The sequence below is a fragment of the Gloeophyllum trabeum genome (genome assembly GCF_000344685.1).
Source record: "Gloeophyllum trabeum ATCC 11539 unplaced genomic scaffold GLOTRscaffold_00009, whole genome shotgun sequence".
NCBI classification, from domain to species: domain Eukaryota; kingdom Fungi; phylum Basidiomycota; class Agaricomycetes; order Gloeophyllales; family Gloeophyllaceae; genus Gloeophyllum; species Gloeophyllum trabeum.
Genome location: NW_006920418.1, coordinates 155,629 through 171,338, shown reverse-complemented (window position 1 = coordinate 171,338; position 15,710 = coordinate 155,629). Strand labels below are relative to the sequence as shown.

The window sequence follows — 15,710 nt, the reverse complement described above, 5'->3', positions numbered from 1 at the left end:
TCATTTCGATTAGCGAGATGAGATTTCGAGCATGCATCGAAAACGTCCCCACATTCTGCAGTAAGTCACCTTATTTTGGCTCCACATCTACTCAACCCGTATATCAGAAATCATGCAAGTCATCGAACGACTCCAGAAGAAATGCATAATCCAATTCAAGCCTGAAATTATGCGGATAATATGCATGAGTGATGCGAATGAAGCAGGCATCCAAGTCTGGTCGTGGGCATCCAACGTTTTACACGAATTGTTTTTATCGTACTGAGTGAGGATGCAGAGAGATTAAAGTATCGACGTTATTCAATGACTATCGCATCCAGTCAAACGCGGATAACGTTATATCCATGAGCATAGCCTCAGCATCCCTCTTACATGCCCTACAAGGCATACAGAACGCTTTGGCAGCCTCTGGCTCAAGTACAGGTCTGGGCTCTGAGGAAGTCCTCATGAAGCTCGCGAAAAAGAACGATCAGGTGAAACCGCCCGTCTCGTGGCTCATCTATAGCTAACGGTTTAGCAGGCACTTCTGAGTTTTGCCTTGACAACGCCCTCGCGCACCGGTCGTTCTCAGTCCTTGACCTACGACGTCCGCATAGAAGTCCTGCGGCCTCTGGACATGGCGAAGATCACCGAGCCGCTATGCCCCGAGCCCGACGTAAGTCAAGTGCACTCGAACTTCCTTCGCATGGTGCTCCAATAGATGAATAGACTCTTATACTCCTCCCATCCCTCCCGACCCTCCGCTCTCCAGTCGAGCGCCTCCGTGCGCTCTCCTCCACGCTCCTCCTCCGCGCCAACATCGGCCCGCCTACGCGTCTCTTGCTCGAAGTCGCGGGCGACGATAACGAAGTGCGCGTCAAGGTCGAGTTCTCCGTCAAGTTTGTGCAAACAGGTAAGCACAACGATCTCTCCCTATCCATCAATCTCTGATCCCTCTACGCATTGAGAGCGCCAACCCGACGACGAAGACGGCGAGCCGGAGGAGAAGGACAAGGAGAAACTGTACACCGTCCCCATCGCCGCGAAGAGTTTTGTCAAGTTTTTGAACTGTCACATCGTCAGCGGACAGGTCATTGCGGGTACGCTGGCTCCCAACAGATGCGTCGTCGAGCGTATTAATAATGTGTGGCATCCAGCGGTCTGCCACCGGCATTGTCTTATATTGTATTTTTACATCGGGTCCACAGGAGCCGATTCGGGAGGCGTGCTCACGTTTTATATTCCGTCCATCGTAGATGATGGCCCAATATGAGGAAGTACATCGCATCCTTCTGCCGGGGCTGTATCACCTCTGACTCGACACTATTCATCACGTCCAACTGTACTAGTACCTGACTTGTACAGTAGTCTCCCGATGATATCCATTTCGAACGGTTGCTTCGGTGAATTTGAGTCGAACGTCTTCCACGAGTGGGTGCAGATGCACAGAGTTTATATTACATTAAACGAGTACAACAGGTATGTGTGCTACCTACATACAAACCAATCATGACAGACCCACGGATACAATATCAACCTCCTGCAAGACAAACGTATACCACTCGCGCACAAGACCGGAATGTTACAGATTTTCCGAGAAACGGCTCTCCACAGGGGCAGGACCGGGCTCAGCCTCCGCGGGACCCGCACCATCATCGTCAGCAGACACCATCCCAGGTACATCATTAGGTGACCTTCCAGCCGGAGCCTTCTCTTGCTGACGCTTGCTAGACTTGCGGGACAAGCCCGAGGTGGTATCGGGAGCAGGCTTCTTATCCTCCTGAAATCTCGTCAGCGGATTAATCCAACACAATGGAGGGATTGACGTACCAAGTACCCATGCTCCCCGACCTTGCTTTCATGCGAATACCCGGGCAGCTCCTCGCTTCTTGCGTCGGCAAACTCCCCGTCCTCTTCAGCGGTCCCGTCAGCCTCGGCTTCCTCCTCCACGCTACTTCCCTCATCCTCGCCAGAGGCTTCCCCGTCACTAACGTATCCCGCTGCCCGCACGGCAGCCGCGACAGGCCCACTGCGCTCCATCTGCTCGCTCGCGACAAGGTACCTCGCGCACAACATCCGAATATCGTTCCACCACTCCATCATCTCCTCGTGGCTGCGTGCGCGGAACGACCATGCATGTTCACGACCCAAGCTCAGCCTCAGCGACCCGCCCTTCGTCGTGCCCGTGCCGTCCTTGCGACCCTCAATGTGGAACTTGTGCGATTTGGCCGACGTCGACGACGGGGGCCCGAGCGTACACATCGGTAGGAAGAGCGAGAACACCGGCTGCGGCGCCGACACGGGATCGGAGCTCGCGTACTCGTGGAGGAACCCAGCGGGCGTGAGCACGTAGTAGCTCTCCTTGTAGCTCCGCGTGTATCGCTTCTTGCGCTCGAGGTACCCGGTGTGCACGGGTACAACACACGGGTCCTCCTTGCTCGGGTACTCGATCGCCTCGGGGTTGCGCAGCGGTGTCTCTGGGTCCAGGAGGTGATCGGAGCGCGCGCTGAACGTGATCCACTCGCGGTCGGGCGGCAGCGAGGCGAACTGCACGGACAGCGTCCGCCACGATTCTTGGACGGACGCGGACATGCGGTTCTGCCACTCGTCAAAGGTCTGCCACGCGGACTGCAGCGCGCGCACGATGCCCTCCTCAAAGTGCGCGGAGTTTTGCTGCATAATGATGATCGATTTCTGCAGCGTGTTTTCTTCGTGAACCTGCTTCTGTAGTTGGCGAGCAACGGCAGTGTTGGCTACGTAACTAGTGGCAGGGTTAGACGGGCGTGACATTTATTGTGTGTACGTACGGGTCGCTCTTGTTCGTGACGTTCATGGGCGTGTTCTTGAAGATAGATATGTTCGTGGCGAGCTCTCCGATCATCCGAGCGGATAGTTCGCGTTCCTTTGCGACGGTGGTTGCTAATTTGCCGGTATCATTTTGGACGTTCTGGTGAGGAACAGTCAGCAACCGGCTTGAATACCGTTTGCGGCGTACTAACCTTGATATGCGCCTTGATCTCCGTACGGAGTTTCTGCAGGTGTTGGACGATGGAGCTGTCTATCGTCCTACCTAGGTTCGCGTGCTGGTCCGCAATAACCCTCGTCTTGTCCCGGACCCCGTAGAATATATCCTGCAGCCCTCCTTCGCCCAGGAACTGGTTCCCCGCGCGGAACGGGACTTGGATGACGGCCCCCAGCTTCGTCAGCTCCCTCGCTGTATTATTCTCGATGTCTGCGATGCCCTGTACTATCTCAGAGCCTGATCATACTGTACGGCAATGAACTCACCTCAAAGTACGCTATTAGCTGTTTCACGATAACCTTCCATGCCGTAAAGCGTTCAATTAGGATGTCCGAGGGGCGTAAGTCCTGCGGGGCCACGTTTTTCTTAATAAGGGATTGCGCTCGCGAGACGGTCGAGCCCGCCGCGGTATGCCTGGACGCCCTTGACGGCGCACGGGATATCGAGACAGTGTCGCGGTCGCCGTTCAGCATTATATCTTCAAGATTGCCTATTCCGTAGATATCGTCTTTGCGGTCGTGAGGGCGGTCGGGAAGATGGAAATTGGCGCAGGTTGAAGGCGATGTTATAGCCTGGGCTTGAATCAAACGCGCGCGGGGCGCGCGGTCTTTGACGTCAGTGCCGACAATTGCCTTTTCGGGACGTGACAGCCATCACAGAAGGAGTGTGACATAGTCCTGGATTTGGCGCTGCGGCTTCGTCACCGTCGCGCACAGCGTCCACACCCTTTTTGCGGTCTTTTTTTCCTGGCTTTGGCTTTCGTTTACAGATCTGCTCAACATGGCCTCGAACCCGGCTATTCAGAATCTTGTCGTCTCCTTGGTCGTAATGCAATGTCGGTGCTGTCTTTGCGCGCTGTAGCTCGCAAACTACTGACCTCGTTCACGGTGTATAGTGGCACGGAAAGTGCCCTTTGAAGACCCGCAGATACTGACATACGTGCGGATTGGATACGTCGTCAGTCAGGCGATCATCCTCGGGACGTACTATTACACGTCGATGAAGGTGAGTGGCAGAGCGTTCAGGGGAGAAAGCGGACGTGAAATGCTGAGATGGTGCTCGTTCTGGACAGATCAAGTCGAAAAATGATCAGACCGTCCTGAAATATGGTGAGTCCAGTGGCATGGGCATGTCTGATTGAGCAGGTTACTGAGCTCTTTGTGCAGTGGAGCCACCAAGTCCAATGGTGAGCGCTCGTCGGAGCCCTGGAAGGAGAACATGCTCTGATTCGGAGGTGAAATGCAGGCCCAAGGCAGTGGGGAACTGAAGACTACGACTGTGCGCGACTATGATTTGGGACAAACCAGCCAAGCTGTAAGCTCACTTTTGAATCACCCCATTTCGTTACTTACCGGACCTGAAACGTTCGCAGCTGCGCGGCGCTCTCTTCTCCGTCGCTATGATGTGCTTCCTGCACCTGTACCTCAAATACACTCAACCCCTGTTTATCCAGGCCATTATGGGTATCAAGAACCTGTACGACGCCAAGGTCGTGCAGATCCACGTCCTCGGCAAGCCGGCTGAAGGTGACTTGAAGCGGCCCTTCAAAGCTGCTGGTGGGATGTTCGGTGGTGAGTCACTTCCGTTGTTTGATTGCTGGATGTGCTTACTTAGCTTTGTGGCGCAGCCGGAGAGCCTGCTACGGATAATGCGTCCATTGCGGAGGCCGAAAAGAAAGTCAACACGAAGAAGGACGAATGAGCATGTCGTCAACGTTTTGATCTATCGGATTTTCCTTTGTAGAGATATCACCTGTATAGGGCACAAAAATGCTAGACTCTGTCTCCGGTCTACCCGCGTCGAGGACGTGGGTTTCGGAGGTCCATGTCCTGACTGGATTGCAGCTCCGTTAAAGTCGTGAACATACATCCAGTCAAGTCCTTTCTTCTTCCACCCTACGATTCGAACTGGAACCATTGCGAACCCGATAATTGTAGCGTGACATTGTGGATTTTCTACGCTGTACCTGACCGAGGCGACGTGACCCTCTTCTCTCCACTTTGTCGTCGGACATGTCATGTAACATTTCTCCGACGACCAAGTAGATAGAGGGACGGATACGTTGAGACTCTGGAACACAGAACCTGCATAATTAGGCCACCGGAACAGCGTCATCCGACCATCGCCCACCGCGCGTTCCTATGACTCTTGAGACCAACTTGAGGCCATGGAAAAGCCACCGAAGGAACTCTGACTTGTTGATGAGTGCAATGGGTAGCCATAGAAGCATCTCTATGCTCTCCGTCCGGCCCGCGCGGAGAAACGCATTCCATCGTTGCTACAGCTTGTGACTAACATATTAACCGTCAAAGTATTGTAGGCATATGGACGAAGGGAGCTTCTCAAACTCGAGACCCAAGCTTCATACCAGGTATAAGTATGACCCTAGACCAGCGAGTTTCTGCAGTGGCTTCCAGCCCGAGCAGGTAACGGAACCCAAATCGAAATGTTGGCCCTTGCCGCATCTCTGTTCCTAGTTCCTATCGTCCTCGCTTCAAACCAGATCTGCGGTCAATGGTGAGCATTTTCTACTAGCGCACGTAAGCCCAAGTTGACGTCGACCGAATTAACGTGCAGGGACACTTTGACCGGTGGCGACTTCACGCTGTACCAGGACCTGTGGGGCGAAAGTGCCGCTACCTCCGGGTCGCAGTGTAGCTGGCTCAATAGCACCTCCGGGGATTGCATCACTTGGGGTACCCAGTGGACCTGGCAGGGTGGCCAGTAGTGCGTCCCGTCAAATCTTTGTACTTCGATCATCGGGCTAATATATTCCATGGGACTGCAGTAATGTCAAGAGTTTTGCGAATGTTGGCCTGACTATGACGCCGAAGCAGCTTTCCGGCATCAAGAGTATTCCGACCACTTGGGACTATACGTACGCTGGATCTTCCACGGATATAGGCGAATAACTTACGCGTAGAGAATTCGAACAGGTACACTGGGACCTCTGGAGCAGTGGCGGACGTCGCGTACGACATGTTCCTCTCCTCCACTTCAGGGGGAACCGCTCAGTACGAAGTGATGGTTTGGTGAGAATGTTATCCCAGTGACCCGGACATGCCATCGATCTTATATTCTATGTCCCGGTCAGGCTTGACGCACTTGGTGGTGCAGGCCCTATCTCCTCTTCAGGGAGCCCGATCGCAACTCCCACCATCGGCAGCCACTCCTGGAAGCTGTATTCCGGCCCTAACGGACAGATGACCGTGTACTCATTCGTGGCGAGCAGCACCATCACGGCCTTCTCCGGCGACCTCATCGAGTTCTTTGAGTTCCTGGAGTCCAATGAAGGTGTCTCGAGTAGCCAGTATCTTAATTGTGAGTTCCGCCTCTGCGCTTCACCTGCAAGCGGTGACTTAACCAGTATGGGGAACAGCAATTCAAGCTGGAACTGAGCCATTCGTGGGTACGAACGCGAAGTTGCAGGTGTCGAACTACTGCGTCGCTCTTGACTGATTGGTATTACCATTTACCAGAACCGATGTCGGATAGCCATGTATATCGTGAGCCAGCCAGATGCAATGATATCGGTGTTTGGGCTGGGGAGCAGTTCGTCTTCAGTTGCCCCACATTATTGGTATATTTCGATCGGCCTGCGCACGGTGATCAGCCACGAGCGCTATTTGCGCTGCGTTGAAGATCGCACCGGACTCGACGACGATCCCTGCAATGGTCGCATACTGCCGCGTGTGCGCAGGGGCAGCAGCTTATTTACGCGGCGTGCCATCAGGTAGGTGCGCCCAAGGGTGGGGGCTGTCAGGGTGGCGGTCACGACGAGGGACAGGATGAGTGTCATTGAGATGTAGCGGGCCACCCTAGACGAGATGTCCGGGAGGTCGTTAGGGAGCCGACCGTGCTCCCAAGCAGCTAAGACGGATAATGCTGCGCTGATGTCAGTATGCAATGTTCGGACATTCCGAATAGCGCGCAAAATGATGCTATCGGGGCCAGTACTGGAAGTATTTGCTTCTCCCAGACGAGCCAACAGCGCTCAATCTGACGGACGGTGGGTAGTTCATTGTCGAAGCGGCAAAGCGCACTTAGCAGAAATAGATCTCCAATTATATCGCAAACGTACATTGTACTGGTTGACTTGATCTGAAACGCCGGTTAGAAGATTGAATTAGCTAGTCCAGCCGGCATATCTCGCATCGTTATCTGAGCCGCATTTTTGGCAGAATCAACTTCAATTTCGCAGAAAAATGACAAGCATTGGAAATACGCACAAAAAGCTTGGGAACATCATCAAAGCTTAAGGCAAAGTGCGCAGTGGAACTGGCGTACGGCAAGCAGGCCGCAGACAGCATGTCGTTATCCTGCGCCAGCCCAGGAAAACGACGGAGAATGCAAAGAGCACGACGTATATTCCTGAAAATAAAAAGGGTGCCCGTTTATCCCATGACACTCTACCGAAGGGAAAGAACTGCTTACCATATAGTAACGTCTCGAGAGCAAAACCTATCAAGTACGCCTTGTCTGGTGTCATTTCCATTATTTGGGAATGAATCCGCAGAAGGGAGCAGCAGAGGAAATAGATAGTCGTTATATACTCACATGTGGGCGGGTAATGAGTCAGTGCATCTCGGGCAGCGATGGGAAAGCGGCGGGAGTTGGCTCGGTTGGGCGCTCGTCTACAATCAGTGCTCCCCAGCTATCATTCGATACGTCGTATTCATGATGACTTCCAAAGAGGCAGAGGAAAAGACCCCGATCATCTGTGATCATCCGTGCCTCGTCTCTCCTGTGATTGCGAGGAGTGATAGATATGAACTTCGTGGCACCGTCTTGCTTCTTCGAGGCGGCCAGTATATTGTGAGCGCTTAGCAAGGCTACAAGCAAGATCATTGCATTGTTCTACAACGACAGGGACATTAGTAGGCTCGTGACAACCCTATCCTATCGCTATTGAGGGCAGACGGTCGAAAGACAAGTCTGTCCTCAATGTGCTGAAGGTGGTTACGAGCCTACGACATCAGCGGCACCTTACAAGCTTGACGGATGCCGTAGTCGTGCTACTCTTGAGGTACATGCTTCTTCTAACCATATTCGTACTTGTTAAAGGAGCGTCGATCGTATCCTATAAGAGTTGAGATGGCGGAAGCTCTACTGGTACACGGGCCAATTCCCGTCTTGGCGGGCGTAACTTCCATCCACGTGTGATGGCAGGAAAGAACAGATCGTCTCTCCAGAAACCGAGCTTGAGATCCCCAAACCGGACAGCAGCAAGCCTGAGACGTGGCATCGCCTTAGTTATATCGCGACTGCGTTGCTGGCGGATCAGACAAGGACTGATGCTTCCATCCCGTCCGAAAGATTCAGTACAAGATTCCAAGAAGGCGCCACAGGTCACCAGCCGGATTATGAGCGAGATTTAATGCCTTCCTATCGAATGCACGAGGTCCACAGCTATGCAGGAGGACATTCGAGCAGCGAGCTGTTGAACGAGCAAAGGTCGGTGAGGCAGGGTGCCCGATCCACGAGCGCCGAAGGTTAGCGTGAGGACAGTCGACAGAATCAGGTCCGTATTTCGAAGGAGGTCATGATCAAGTATACTGTTCATAGTTGCAGATACTGTGGCGCATCGCCGATGAGACGTAGTCGTCATAACCGATGGGAGTTTGTCACCAATCAGCGAAACGATAGAGACGCAGGGTTTTCTCTGCTTAACAGCCTCGCCGTGGCATACTTGTCGGAGGGTAATAGCAGCACTTTTGCTCTGCTATTGCTGCGTTTTATATCAACGCCCGGGGGGTCACTGGGACTGGTTAGTCGTGGGGTGTTGTGGCCCCGAGCGCGAGCCGGGTGTAATTACCCTTCCGGGCTCGGCTGCCTGAGCTAAGAGTTCTGGAAGTTCTCTATTATTTCGCTGATTGCTGGCTTGTTCTGGTTGAAGTAGGATCGAATACCTTTTTCGCGGACTGCAAGCAACTCACGACTTCATGCAGTCGCATCAGTATTCAGTTCTTTGGTCATTCGACCTCCTTCATCTTGCGAATATTTAAAGGGCTCCAGAGATCTCAAGGAAATCACTGACATGCTAGATGAGACAAGAGATTCGCTGGCGTGGCGTTGATGACTTACACCATGCTCGTCGTGACAATCTGTGACAGCCGACACCTCCGACTTCCCGGAAGTCGTGGCAGTCCGCAGTGGATGAGAACAACATACTCCGCTCTGGGACAGGAATGATAGTACCATTGTTAGACTTGATGTCCCGTTATAGTTGGCGACAGCTGTCTCACAAAGCGCAGCCCTAGCACCGGATGCCATCGAGTGATACAAATCAGAAATCTGAGAACGGAGTAACTGACTGTCCGCTTCATGCAATGGAACCGCAACATACGTGTACGAAGTCGAGGTGTGCAATAAATAATGCATAAAGTTTCCAGGTACGTCAAGGCGAACGGTAAGCTGGGGAAGCACCGCCACACATCCGACTGCTCTGCATCAACTGACTCCGAAAGGGCCGTTGAGTGATGGTAGGCTTCTTATTGAAGCACTCCGATCGCCTGAGGATACGGGGGCGCTGATGCCTGCGTGATGCAGGGGATATAAGAGAAACGCTGTGCATGCCATGCTGCTTCTCTCTCATCAACACCGTCTCCAGCCCCAGGACTGAAATATCCTCCACTGAACCTCAAGTGGCACATGTCGACCCGCGGAAAAGACGGTAGTAGAGGATACGGCCCTGCGAGGGTCTCCTGCGAAGAATGTCGCCGGTACGTAACTTGCGGACTCGGACTCCTGCAGCGGAGGTTTACCATCGAGCAGAATGAAGTCCCGTTGCGACAAACAGCGTCCCTGCGGGCCCTGCATCCGCCGCGGGTGTGCAGACATTTGTCCCAACGGTCGGTGAATACGAGGATCATGTGTGCTCTGCTCACCCCCCTTCTCTGATTCACAGGCACTCTGCCCACTAGAAGAGTATTCAGGTGAGTGTTCACTTTGCCTACGGTCCCATTACAGCGACTTATCACAGGCCAGGACCATGTACGCCGACAAAGAGGCTCTCCAGCAGAAACTTGAACCACTCTGTAATCGGATCCATGAGCTAGAGAATGCACTAGCCAAGCTGTCATCTAGAGTGTCCGACAAACCTCACCCCCTGCTCAGCGAGGACCTGCTAGCGCTCAAAATGATGGATAAACCCGTCGGTCAGAGCCAAACGCCTGAATCAACACGCCCATCTCCATCCCGCTCGCCGTCACCGACTCCTATAGACACACTCGTAGATGACTATGGCACTCTGACTCTGGGTGGAGACGGTCGGATAACTTACTTTGGCAGGTCTGCAGGTCCCGAAGTGAGTTTCCTCTACTTGCAGTCCGCGGTGCGCCCACTCATAACTTGAATCGCAGATCCTCTTGCAGGTTAGACTAGCCCTATGAGCTATGCCAGACATATACTAAAGCAGCGTAGGTCATGCGCGACGCAGACCCAATTCCTTCCAGTAGCAAGAGCAATCCTGCATCCCTTCCACCGAGCCTGCAGCGCAGGCCCTCCGAAAGCGAAGATCTGTTCCACGGCGGCTCATACGACGAGCCAACGCTTCGCCACCTCGAGTCCCGCCTTCCCAGCTATGCGCGCGCCACGTCACTCTGCGAGTCTTACCTCGAACACTCCTCCTGGTTTTTCGGCCCGATCCAGCGCGACGAGCTGATCAACGAGCTGCTCACGCCGATATATCGGTTCCTCGGGAGCCAGCGTGACGGAGGCACTCGCACGTACAACCCGCAGAAGCTTGCGGTGCTCTTCCTCGTCTTGTCGCACGGGGCGCTCATGGATCTGACGCTCGCGCCGTACAATGCGGAAGCAGAGACGTACTACCAGGCGGGGAGCTCGATGGTGTCTATGCAGGATATCAGCGAGGCACCGTCTATCGAGGTGATACAAGCGCTGGGATACATGGGGACCTACCATATCCTCTGTGAGCCTCGGTATGGCCTATCGAGTGCCTGGCCGTTGATCGCCGTGGCAATCAAATTGTCTCAAGCTGTGAGCGTCTTCGATGATTCTTCGCGTTGTTGATTGACTCTGTCGCGCAGATCGGCCTCCGTTAGTACTTATTACTCCTTTCGAAAAAATTTGCGTGACAAATCTGTTTCCACATATATCAGACGTGGACAGCGCACATTGGCAGTTGGACCCGATAACCGTATACAGGAGAAGACTGTTGTTTTGGGAACTCGTCTCGCAGGAGCTGCCTATGGTGAGCTGACAGATGTTCAATGCGCCAGTCAGAGCCTGACGTGCTTTTACGTCGGAACAGAGTCTGAGCACGGGTCGACCACCAAGCACACACTGGGATTTTGTCAACTGCAAAATGCCCATCCCGAACCATACAGAAGCTGCAGATGTCATTGATCAACGTACGCGCCTCCCCCAATGCTCTGTCCGGGTCGGAGCTTTGTCCTAAGTGTTATATAGATGCCGGGAAGCGATATGCGTTCAATCGTGACATTCTATGGCAGGCTGTCAAGCTGACCATCGGCGGCCAAGTACCGAGCTACAGCGCTATCCTCGATCTGGACAAGAAACTGAACGCTAGAGGACCCCCACCCGGTGTGGAGGTGAAGGTGGAATCCGATGTGGGCGATATTGAATTTCCGAGTCCCGCCAGCCCCAACGCGCTCTTGGGTATCTTCAGCTCTTGTTATGGTGAGTGTTTCCAAAATGGTTGCGGGAACGCCGATGGTGAGGGCGTTCGTTGCCTTTGTTTTTAGTTCGCATGTACATCCACCGCCCGTTCTTCGCCAAAGCCTTCCTCGACTACCCCGCGGACCCAATCCACAGTCCGTACGGCGCCTCGGTCATCGCGACGTATCGCGCTGCCCTCTTAGATTTGAAGACTCTCACACAACTCCTCCAGCAACGCCCGGTTCTATGTCAACGATTCTTTTTCATCTGGCTGCATGCATTCTCAGCAGCGGTGAGTTGTCGCTTTATACTCTTGGGAAAGGAGATCTGATGAACAGATGGGCACCAGATTGTCGTAGCATTCGTGGCGATCAAGATTTCAACCGTGAGCATCGCGAGTGTTGCGTTTGACCGACTGCACGCTGCCATCGAGTTGTTCGAAAAGGGCGGCTCTCAGTCGCATCGAGCGCAAGTATCATTGGTACGTACATTCGGAGTATTCCATTCCGCAACACCATCCATAGTAAACCCAACTCATGCAGCCTGTCCTGCATGAACTGCGTGAAAAGGCCTACTTGCGCCTCTCGCGCCTCCCCGGCTCAGATCTAGAGCCGTCTGTCGCAGAACATCTGTCCACCTTTGTCGGGCGGACAAAGTTCAAGGTCGTCTCCTCCAACCCATCCTCATCCGCCGGGTCTCCCGATTCGGGGCAGGGCGACATGCAGGCGGATTTGCCCCGGCTAATTTCCTGGGACCAGAATATCGGGACGATGATGCAGAGTATGTTGGCTTTGAGCGATATTCCTGCGGATAATCGATGTACTTACATCTTTTTCCAGGCTCGACCCCGCAGGATATACCGGCATTCCACGATCCACTGTCGACGTTCGGCTCTGGCGCGTCATACGACGAGTGCCGCACGTACCTCGATTTTGTGCCCAGGGACACCCACGCTCTTGTTGGTAACCGCGAAGAACTGGGACACGATGATCTGCCGGCCGCTGTTCCAGAACATATGACGTTCTTCTCTGAGATCCTGTCCAACAGAAACTTATGAATCTAGAGTTACTCTTGTTTCGTTGCGTGAGGAGGTCAGAGTCTGGACTGACTCGGTATGTGTAGGATACTCGTGACTAGTCTATAGGCACACCATGCCACGGGGGAGCGCTATGTAGAAGACGTTGGCGGATTCGGAGGAGGAGGTTAAGCCGAAGATCCGCCTGAACTACGACAACCACTACCGGATATTGCGCGATACGTCGATACTCGCACACTTGGAATTCTTGGATGGTCGACGGGACTCGGAGACTCAATATATAACCTTGTGGTCCTTGACCACGACATAGTTAACATCCTGATCTCCTACAGAAAGTCATACGAATAGTTCTACCGGCTTGGTCCCAATAGCACTGGTTGCAGTGGTTGTCCTACATGACCGGGCATAAATGAACCTGGGCCGCCCGAAGGAGATGCGTCTCCTCTGCCCCCCCTAGAACATAGAAGTTGATACGCTCTCCAACTTCAATAATATTCCTACTGCCTCCGCGTCCAACCACCGTTAATGCTACCCCTTAGTGGGAGGTAGCTGTAATTGAACCACTGGCCACAGCCATGACGTCTACACTCACATGTACAATCAGCGTTCCGGACGAGGCACTATTCAGACCTACTATTACAGTTACATGAGTGAGAGGGGGAAAATGTACCGGCCTAACTTCGTGTTGGCGGTAAATCCTAGCGCGTATCGGTTCCCTTCCGCCTTGCCTGTCGATCCCGAGACACGCCACCCGAACGCGCGCCGCGCTGGGTTGCCTGCTGCCTCCCACTTCTCGACGTACCCTCTTGGCGATCCTCAGTGGGTGTCATGGACGGAGGCGGCTGCTGGGCGGGGTGGGCAGATCTCGGCGCCACCCTAGGCGCTCTGGGCGTCGTATCAGGGCTCAGTGGAAGGGGTGGAGGTGTTATCCTCCCTGACGGACTAGTGTCAGAGTCGGCGGGGGTTTCGTGTTCCAGATGCTCTTCCCCGCGGGGCGACTCCGGGTTCACGTGCATGTCTAGGCGATCGCGGCGATAGCTAGCAATGCTCCTGGTTTCGCGGCCAGTGCCACTCTCAAGTCGGGCTTGTGCTCCTCTCAAACTTTCTCCTACGCTCTTAGCGGAACTGCGGAGCATGTTGAGTCCAGGACACGTCTGAATTACTCAAGGGAAGTGTCGGGCTCACCTTGTGTCGAGTCCGTGACTAATAGCAGGAAAAGCCGCGATTTTCTTCTTCCAGTCTGCGTCTATTCTTGGCAATTCAACCTCAAGATGACCCAGAGCGGACAGCATCCACGCATAGATGGCCGCCAGAGGGGAATGATAGGACTCTCCAGGCTGGAGTACATATTGCTTGGACATAAACAGGGTGTTCGGCTGATCAGGTGCGCGGTAGAAAAAGACGGTAGTTTCATAGCTTGTTAAAAGCGTTGCTTGATGCACCGTCAGCAATATAGGGGTCACTCTGTATATCTGCAAACTGGACTGGTACCAGAGAGTTGGGGGTTTTGTATTCGAAGCAAAGGACCCGTTCATCTGCGTGCGGATCAGTATAAAAGAGGCCGTCGGCGATGGCTTTGTTCTGCTGCGCTGGCGAAGAAGCAATGTACAACCGATCGCCTAGTATACCGCCGATACCATTGTCCAACGTAGCTCTTATACAGGCCAGGGCTGGGTGTACAAGTACTTGGTGGATCCATTCCCGAGCGTCTTCTTCACTATTTATTATACCAGTTAAAAGAGTCGGTGTATGCAGAGGATACACTCTTCCACGCCAGCTGGTCCGCAGATCGTCGTCGCGCTCGTCAATCTTGACTTTCGCCGCTATCGCGTCGGCTTTCTTGACGAGTCGTTCGGCCAAATCTTCATCGTATACGACCCACTGTAGTTGCTTGTGCTGTATCATGTCTCTTTGTGAATCCGTCGGACCTTTGGTCGATGATGATGTTTTGCTATTCCTCATCGCAGGAGGCTTTGGAAGGGGCAGGTTGAAAACATCGCTGAGGACAGTAGGCCGCTGAGCGGAGATTTCAGACATGTTAGGATTATGCCCAAAAAGCGAGTTCCCACATCACGCGAGGTTATAACGGACTAGGCGATACGAAAGAAAATATTAGTGGGAGCTTCGCAAAGAACTTACCCGCTATTGTTGCACGGTACAGAGCGGACAAAAGGACGGAAGAGGCGGGCTGGGAGTTGGTAATTGTTATCGCCGAGAAGAATGTTAGAACCTAGAACCTATTCGTCGATGGATTAGGAGAGCATTCCCGCTACCGTAGGTAGTGGGTCTTGGACCCCACGGCCGTTCGCAGGTTTCCTGCGATCGTTTCAAGATCTACGCGATTTATGTGACACTATTTGGCTCTTAACCGTATATGGCGGACGGCAGGACCGGCACACGGCTTTGGACCAATCAAAGATGGGGTCCTCAAAGGACCCCGATTGTAGAACCACGTGGCATCTCTCTTTCCATCTTTAGCCAAGGTGGCGGATGCTGGTCAAGGGACTCAAGAGAACAGACATGACCTAGCTTGGGGCGTTGGAGATGCGGTCTCCAGGTGAAAGCAGCATACTTCAATGTCAGCTGTTTTACATAAATGACTTGTATACTCAGAACCTGAGGGAGGAGTGAGTGGACATCTCTTCAAATCGTTGAGGTGAATGCTCAGTCGGAAATCATGGCTGGAACACAACTGCTTTCGCAAAATAAATATATTAGTATATGATGCTGCTCAGGATGTCAAGTTTTCAGCTTGCTACCAAATCTTATCTATGTCTACGGTAGCGGGCTCTGCCGCTCGCACGGCCCTACCGCCTTATTCCCGCTACCGTAGGTAGTGGGTCTTGGACCCCCCGGCCGTTCGCAGGTTTCCTGCGATCGTTTCAAGATCTACGCGATCTATTTGACACTATTTGGCTCTTAACCGTATATGGCGGACGGCAGGGCCGGCACACGGCTTTGGACCAATCAAAGATGGGGTCTCAAAGGACCCCGATAGTAGGGCCACGTGGCATCTCTCTTTCCATTTTTAGC

At 53.4% G+C, this 15,710-nt stretch overlaps 6 protein-coding genes across 6 annotated transcripts; 4 read left to right on the top strand and 2 right to left on the bottom strand.

Moving 5' to 3' along the window:
• Positions 1–17: 17 nt before the first annotated feature.
• On the top strand, positions 18–1,368 carry GLOTRDRAFT_116654 (cell cycle checkpoint; the record flags this gene model as incomplete). The annotated part of the gene is made up of 8 exons (XM_007869097.1): positions 18–60; positions 108–222; positions 278–423; positions 474–490; positions 521–655; positions 709–892; positions 948–1,079; positions 1,137–1,368. The coding sequence occupies 8 exons, from the start codon at positions 18–20 to the stop codon at positions 1,250–1,252; spliced, it is 888 nt and encodes a 295-aa protein (XP_007867288.1). The 3' UTR covers positions 1,253–1,368.
• Positions 1,369–1,408: 40 nt separating this feature from the next.
• On the bottom strand, positions 1,409–3,565 carry GLOTRDRAFT_77768 (uncharacterized protein). The gene is made up of 5 exons (XM_007869096.1): positions 3,268–3,565; positions 2,979–3,221; positions 2,787–2,926; positions 1,810–2,740; positions 1,409–1,759 (listed from the first exon to the last, which is right to left on the bottom strand). Exons 1-5 carry the CDS (start codon positions 3,472–3,474, stop codon positions 1,562–1,564), a joined length of 1,719 nt encoding a protein of 572 aa, XP_007867287.1. The 5' UTR covers positions 3,475–3,565; the 3' UTR covers positions 1,409–1,561.
• Positions 3,566–3,704: 139 nt separating this feature from the next.
• Positions 3,705–4,831, top strand: GLOTRDRAFT_139387 (inorganic phosphate transporter). The gene is made up of 7 exons (XM_007869095.1): positions 3,705–3,836; positions 3,897–4,006; positions 4,074–4,110; positions 4,168–4,187; positions 4,247–4,315; positions 4,374–4,572; positions 4,629–4,831. Exons 1-7 carry the CDS (start codon positions 3,782–3,784, stop codon positions 4,700–4,702), a joined length of 564 nt encoding a protein of 187 aa, XP_007867286.1. The 5' UTR covers positions 3,705–3,781; the 3' UTR covers positions 4,703–4,831.
• A 576-nt stretch (positions 4,832–5,407) lies between these two features.
• On the top strand, positions 5,408–6,568 carry GLOTRDRAFT_62344 (concanavalin A-like lectin/glucanase). The gene is made up of 6 exons (XM_007869094.1): positions 5,408–5,518; positions 5,579–5,728; positions 5,790–5,879; positions 5,938–6,033; positions 6,096–6,322; positions 6,381–6,568. The coding sequence occupies exons 1-6, from the start codon at positions 5,448–5,450 to the stop codon at positions 6,458–6,460; spliced, it is 714 nt and encodes a 237-aa protein (XP_007867285.1). The 5' UTR covers positions 5,408–5,447; the 3' UTR covers positions 6,461–6,568.
• A 3,003-nt stretch (positions 6,569–9,571) lies between these two features.
• GLOTRDRAFT_139385 (uncharacterized protein) lies at positions 9,572–12,836 on the top strand. The gene is made up of 14 exons (XM_007869093.1): positions 9,572–9,723; positions 9,776–9,852; positions 9,909–9,936; positions 9,989–10,307; positions 10,363–10,374; positions 10,424–10,999; positions 11,050–11,059; positions 11,122–11,213; positions 11,274–11,373; positions 11,432–11,662; positions 11,728–11,933; positions 11,991–12,122; positions 12,184–12,421; positions 12,481–12,836. Exons 1-14 carry the CDS (start codon positions 9,653–9,655, stop codon positions 12,696–12,698), a joined length of 2,310 nt encoding a protein of 769 aa, XP_007867284.1. The 5' UTR covers positions 9,572–9,652; the 3' UTR covers positions 12,699–12,836.
• Positions 12,837–13,174: 338 nt separating this feature from the next.
• Positions 13,175–14,714, bottom strand: GLOTRDRAFT_94330 (uncharacterized protein; the record flags this gene model as incomplete). The annotated part of the gene is given in 5 exon segments (XM_007869092.1): positions 13,175–13,240; positions 13,270–13,307; positions 13,480–13,802; positions 13,863–14,149; positions 14,169–14,714. 5 exon segments carry the CDS (start codon positions 14,712–14,714, stop codon positions 13,175–13,177), a joined length of 1,260 nt encoding a protein of 419 aa, XP_007867283.1.
• Between the last annotated feature and the right edge of the window lie 996 nt (positions 14,715–15,710).

Coding starts and splice junctions, on each gene's coding strand:
- GLOTRDRAFT_139385 (XM_007869093.1), top strand. CDS start 9,653: ATGTCGACCCGCGGAAAAGACGGTAGTAGAGGATACGGCCCTGCGAGG. Junction 9,937..9,988: donor CCCACTAGAAGAGTATTCAG/GTGAGTGTTCAC, acceptor ATCACAGGCCAG/GACCATGTACGCCGACAAAG. Junction 11,214..11,273: donor TCTCGCAGGAGCTGCCTATG/GTGAGCTGACAG, acceptor ACGTCGGAACAG/AGTCTGAGCACGGGTCGACC.
- GLOTRDRAFT_139387 (XM_007869095.1), top strand. CDS start 3,782: ATGGCCTCGAACCCGGCTATTCAGAATCTTGTCGTCTCCTTGGTCGTA. Junction 3,837..3,896: donor CTCCTTGGTCGTAATGCAAT/GTCGGTGCTGTC, acceptor CACGGTGTATAG/TGGCACGGAAAGTGCCCTTT. Junction 4,573..4,628: donor TGCTGGTGGGATGTTCGGTG/GTGAGTCACTTC, acceptor TTTGTGGCGCAG/CCGGAGAGCCTGCTACGGAT.
- GLOTRDRAFT_77768 (XM_007869096.1), bottom strand. CDS start 3,474: ATGCTGAACGGCGACCGCGACACTGTCTCGATATCCCGTGCGCCGTCA. Junction 2,741..2,786: donor GTCACGAACAAGAGCGACCC/GTACGTACACAC, acceptor CCCTGCCACTAG/TTACGTAGCCAACACTGCCG. Junction 1,760..1,809: donor TCGGGGAGCATGGGTACTTG/GTACGTCAATCC, acceptor ACGAGATTTCAG/GAGGATAAGAAGCCTGCTCC.
- GLOTRDRAFT_62344 (XM_007869094.1), top strand. CDS start 5,448: ATGTTGGCCCTTGCCGCATCTCTGTTCCTAGTTCCTATCGTCCTCGCT. Junction 5,880..5,937: donor CCGACCACTTGGGACTATAC/GTACGCTGGATC, acceptor GAATTCGAACAG/GTACACTGGGACCTCTGGAG. Junction 6,323..6,380: donor GAGTAGCCAGTATCTTAATT/GTGAGTTCCGCC, acceptor TATGGGGAACAG/CAATTCAAGCTGGAACTGAG.